The sequence below is a fragment of the Telopea speciosissima genome, chromosome 8, assembly GCF_018873765.1.
Source record: "Telopea speciosissima isolate NSW1024214 ecotype Mountain lineage chromosome 8, Tspe_v1, whole genome shotgun sequence".
Taxonomy (NCBI): Eukaryota; Viridiplantae; Streptophyta; class Magnoliopsida; order Proteales; family Proteaceae; genus Telopea; species Telopea speciosissima.
In genome coordinates, this window is record NC_057923.1 from 12,174,434 (window position 1) to 12,179,823 (window position 5,390).

The 5,390-nt window shown below is 39.5% G+C and overlaps 1 protein-coding gene across 1 annotated transcript; it reads right to left on the reverse strand.

Annotated features, from left to right (window-relative positions):
* Window positions 1-465: 465 nt before the first annotated feature.
* Window positions 466-5,102, reverse strand: LOC122670397 (polygalacturonase At1g48100-like). Its single transcript, XM_043867252.1, has 8 exons — window positions 4,626-5,102; window positions 3,761-3,892; window positions 3,324-3,554; window positions 3,185-3,232; window positions 2,882-3,089; window positions 1,471-1,661; window positions 716-1,185; window positions 466-684 (listed from the first exon to the last, which is right to left on the reverse strand). The coding sequence occupies exons 1-7, from the start codon at window positions 5,013-5,015 to the stop codon at window positions 793-795; spliced, it is 1,593 nt and encodes a 530-aa protein (XP_043723187.1). The 5' UTR covers window positions 5,016-5,102; the 3' UTR covers window positions 466-684; window positions 716-792.
* Window positions 5,103-5,390: the final 288 nt, after the last annotated feature.

Sequence of the window (5,390 nt, forward strand, 5' to 3'; positions counted from 1 at the left end):
CTCCATTGCCTCCTCAGATAGTATGATTAATCAAATGTGAGCTAGATATAGATGTGGAAGAGTTCTTAACGATTGGACCCCCTTAACTCTGCTATTTTACCTTTGTATTTTTTTTGCCCGCTACTTTTGGTTCAAATATTGCAATCTTGCTGTGATCCTCCATACTATGAACTCTACTTTTCTTTTAGTTGTATAGGTCAGTGTGAGATTATCACAAATATGAATGCACTCATGAATATGCTTCTGTGCTATTCCCTTCTTATGGGTGCTATTTCTTGTTTCCTGGTCTCTGCCTCACCAATATACTTGCAGCAAGTGTTTCATGAGTGTTGCTCTTCATTACCTCGTATCATCGGATGTTATTCTGAAATTGAAACATCAGGTGTTGCCATCTCCTACTTATCTGAGAAAATTCCTGAAAAAGCAGAGCTGTTGATACTTATTTGTGGCCACATGATTGAACAATTATGCTAATGCATTCTCCAGTGATGAAATATAATATTTATGGGGATTGTGATCAATTACACACCTAGCAAGCATATGACCTTGGCACCTCTGATAATGGGGAAACCCATCAAGGGAACTAGGCTACCTCATACACTACACTGTAGACTTCTGGGAATATAACAGAGCCTGTATACACCTATTGGAAAGTGACGCAATCTTTCAAACAAGAATCCATAGGGACTGATATCACTCTTAATATATGCTCTCTAGCTTACAGATGATGGTATCAAGGGGTCGGCAAAACACAACCACACATATGTATACACTATAATATCCTAGCTAGGCTCAGCAGTAATCATGATCGGATTGAATCCGGTTGCTAGATGGCTTGCCAATCTGCAAACAGCTAATTGGTGGCACTGTGGGTGTGCTCAGCTCCCCAAAAGTCTGCCAGCAGTAAGGTTCATACAAATGATATTTTTCTTGGATTGGGTTTAGCTCTATGGCTGTTAAAGTGACTTCTGTACATGGTAAACTGTCGCTGCATGCAAAATGCACTGGTTTTACTGTGTATGTTCCTCGTATTCTCTCGTAGGTGATGCCTGATAGAGCCACAGCCGCTGTTTGGTTCTTGCATGTGCTCTTGTCACAGTAGAATTGGTCGATTACAATGGGAAGCTGTACTTCAGAAACCTGAATGTTTGAGAATAGTACTCCTTGTACAGAGCCTGACCCACCCTGCAAGGAAAAGACACTATATCTTTCAAAGTTTTGAACCAAAAACTTTTTAAGGACAAATTTCCTTCCAGTTTTTGGTAGGGGTTTTCAGAGTGGTCCAAACAATCAAAGAATATAGAGCCTTTGACCCATTCGTCATATTCAATAATTGCACGTAAACCACAATCAACCCCCTAGATTGAATTATATTAACTCAGTGAATTTCACTGAATCGGTTGAGTTCAAAGATGGATACATGTCACCCAGTTATAAGAGGCTGTAAGGGAGTTATTTTGGTAGATTTACCTGCCATGTCTTGATTCTGACACCAGTCATTGTGTTGTGCATCATGATATCTCGAACAGTGATGTTTGAGACACACGCTTTGGTGTTATCCTTTCCTAGACCTCCGATGCTGATGCCATGCCCTGGACCACAGTTAACATTGTGTATGTATATGTTCGAGCATCCCGTCTGGATGGAGATACAATCATCTCCTGCATAATGCATAGGAGTTTTTTGTTAGCAGAGTCTCAAAGCGGAAAACCATTCACTTCTTACGGAAATTTGTCTTGCTAAAACAGATGTCTCAGATAAGTTGGTCATTCCTTGACTTGGCTCTTGGGATTTTTTTTTTTTTTTTTTTCAGCTGTAATTTTTCTTTCTGGATTTTATATTTGTTCTGATAGTATATTTATGGTGATTCTTATTCCAGCCATGACTCTGCTAATTGTGATGAAGGTACCATCAACCTTCGAATTGGAATCTGAAGGGATTGCTTCCAATTCACTGGCAGGTAATGTTGGCAAAGTGGATTTCAGTATACAGTTTACAGTGGATAGCTAGTTAGCACGTGAGAACATGCTGTCCGAGCCGTTTTGCTCCACCTTCCTGCGGACAATATTGAAGATAAGGAGAGAAATATACTCCTTTAATCTTTGGCATTCTTAACAGTATAGATTGGTTTGTAATTTGTCATGCAAAGTAATGCAGGGCCACACTTTGGTTTGGCTGTGAACACACTTCTTGAGGCTCAGAAGTCACAGGTTAGCTGGTTGCTATCGATGGTTGACCTTCAGACTAAATGCAGCACTGTCAGTCTGGTCTGTCCTAAATGTTCCAGGTCCACTTGATCCTGAGAGCCACATGCCCTGAAGTAAGAGATGTTCTATTTCTTTTATTGCTTCTTTGAGCTATTCGGAAGGGGTAGGAAAAACTGTCTTTTTTTATTATTTAGTAAATTGTAGTAGCTTAAAGACAAAATTGTAAAAGGGTCGAAGAGGACAAAAAGATGGGGATAGGAGCGGTGGCTACAAATTCCTGTTCTTGGAACATGAATATGGAAAAGATTAGACAATACAATGAAGGGTACTGCCATGTCGAGTGTGTAGGACCCAGAACCCAATCCTAAATGGCTAATTTGGATGGACTATTGATGGTTCTGGGCATGACATGTGTCGATAAGTAATGGCCACGAAAGCTTAATTTTGGAGACTCAAAAAACTCTCTAGGAGATAATGTGTTACCAGGTGTTTGATTATATACCAGTTGGACTTTGAAGCATTCGTGATGTAGTTTCTTTGTGATTATTCTCTTAAGAAATCTTACCATAATTTATGTGTTTTTAGCTATTGCTCAGGTGCTTGATGCTTTGGTTATGAAGATGGTTAAAAAAAAAAAAAAAAACAGAGCTAGCCTTCGATGAGTATAGGATTACCGCAAGCGAGGTTGGTGCTGTAGATTAGCACATCTTTTGAATTCTGCAGGTGGATTCCGTCGGTGTTGAGGCTATCTCCGGGGGAGGAGACACTCATGTTAAATACCTTGACCCCAATGCAGTTGTCAAACTTGAGGTGGCACTGAGGACTGTTCTGGATCATTATGCCCATGATCGTCACATCAAAACTTCCATAGAACCTCAATGCCTGATCATCATAATATGTACTATACATAATGAGGATGAACTATAATATATCATGCAATATTACCCTGGAAGATCACTGGAAAAAACAGTTATTACCGTTGGTTTGAGATTTGGCATTTTCCCACCAAGTTCACTGCTGCTTATCTGCAAAGATGATGACAGACAAATTCTCAGTTCTCTCTCAACAATGTGAAACCCTGTGCATTAAGGAGCTGGTGGGTTCATTGATATTTACCGGAATTTGGGAGTTGTTATGTACTGGATCTTGGTCTATTGGAATGATTAATCTCGTTTCATCATCGATCGGATCATCCAATGAATCGTCCTTCCACCAGACTGAACCTCGGCCGTCAATGATACCCCCACCTTGGATGGTTATTCCTTTTAGCTTGGAGAATAAAAGCCATTGATAGAGTCCAGTACCCCAAGCCTTGGAGCTTGTAGGAGCGATTATTGTACCATCAAGCTGTAGCGGATCATCAAATACAAATAAAATTAGAGCTCCAAGGTGAGGTTGTTGCTTCATGTTTGATGTTGATCACCAATCTTGAATTGGACATCAATGGCAGATCAGAATATTCGAAATCAGGCATTGTTAACCGATTCAATCCAGAATCGGCGATACCGTTTCCGATTCTACTACTTTGCAATGGATGATATACTGCAACTCACCTGAAAAACAATGTTTGGTTGACAGTATGGGCCTGAGAATGAAATGGGTCCTACAAAGAAGACGAAATCTGATGGCACCATGACCGTTGATGCCTCCACCTTACAAGCAGCTGCCCATGCAGCTTCGAATGCCTGTGTTGCAGAATCAAAAACAGAGAACAAAAAAATTTCACGACATCAATAACTACAGTTATCTCTTTCTTATCATTGAAAAAAAAAAAAAAAAAAAAAAAAAACTAATTCTCTTTTTAATGATTAACTGCTTCTAATAATTGCCTTATCTGGTAGTTTATAAAAGGAAGAGAATTTGCATATATTCTTCGAATCTTGACCAAACTGCAACAACGATAATATAATTTTTCAGTGGGCCCCATCTGATCTTGGTTGTCAATTTTACTTTGAGTTGGACTCACGGGGTCACGTAGGAGAACGACTCACAACTGTTGAGATGGGATCCACTCCATGTGGGGGTACGTGATGGTTCGGATCCTGCTTGTCGTCTCCGTACTCTTTATTTTAGGAGAGCTCTTAGATCTATTATATCGTGTATTAGAGCTTATACACCTAACTTTTCCTCTAGCATATATAGACAATAGCAACGGACAACTTACAACTATCTCGACAAGCTATTACCCCAAAAAACAAAAACAACTAGCTCGGCAAATGCGGTTTTTGGGTCGTTGGCTTCAACTTTCAACTGCTAACAACTACCTCGTGATTATAAGGAATTCTGTTAAAGGGACTATTTTGACCAAATTACCCTTAACTTATGGAAAATGAAATGGCATTCTCTTAGACCAGAATTATCTCTGCTATCAATTCTGAGCTTAAGTGAATAACAATGAAAGAAGAAAGAGATCATCACCTTTGTGTCCTCTGTGTTTCCATCTCCTTTAGCACCGAAATCTAAAACGTTAAAGACGGTAGAACGGTCGCCATTGTATCCTTTCGCCGGTGGTGGTGATGGTGGTGGTAGTGCCGGAGTACGTCCTTTTTGTGGTGGCGATGGAGATTTTGGCTTTGTGGGTTTTGATAATTTCGGCTGCTTACTTGTGCCTCCATGGATTCCATGTTGGTAATGGCTACTAATACTACCATGGCTCTTAATTTTCTTCTCATAAAGAGAAGCTGAGGCATCCTTGCTTTGCCTCCAATGCTTGCCTCTTCTAGCATTGCAAAGCTCAAGGCTAGAACACCAAACAAGGAAGCATATGAGAAGGAAGAATGTGAAGCTTTTAAGACCAAAACCACTCATTTCTATGTGTATGTGTGGTAGAGAGAGAGAGAGAGAGAGGGCGGCAGAGATAGAAAGAAGGAGATCGAGGCAGTGAAGAATAGATAGTGGAGTGAATGGAGGAGTAGTACTTAGTTGGGTTTAAATAGAGAGCAACTAAAATTTATGACTAAAACTGTTTGATAAAGATAGGTTTTAAATCTTTCATTCTCTTTTCCCCCAAATTTAATTCTTCTTGTATTAATTATACTTTATTATTTTTTGTACTTTCTTTTTTTGTGATAATTGGTTGGGATTATTTATTAAACACAATAGCAAAAATTCTCATTTATCTTAGAATATATACACATGAGGAATGAGGAATGAGGAATGCAGCCACAGAACTTTCTAATGCTC

Excerpts from the sequence above, each read along its gene's own strand:
- LOC122670397 (XM_043867252.1), bottom strand. The coding sequence starts at position 5,015 with ATGAGTGGTTTTGGTCTTAAAAGCTTCACATTCTTCCTTCTCATATGC. Across the intron at positions 3,893-4,625 it reads GAAACACAGAGGACACAAAG|GCATTCGAAGCTGCATGGGC; the intron begins GTGATGATCTCT and ends TCTGCAACACAG. Across the intron at positions 1,186-1,470 it reads TCAGAATCAAGACATGGCAG|GGTGGGTCAGGCTCTGTACA; the intron begins GTAAATCTACCA and ends TTTTCCTTGCAG.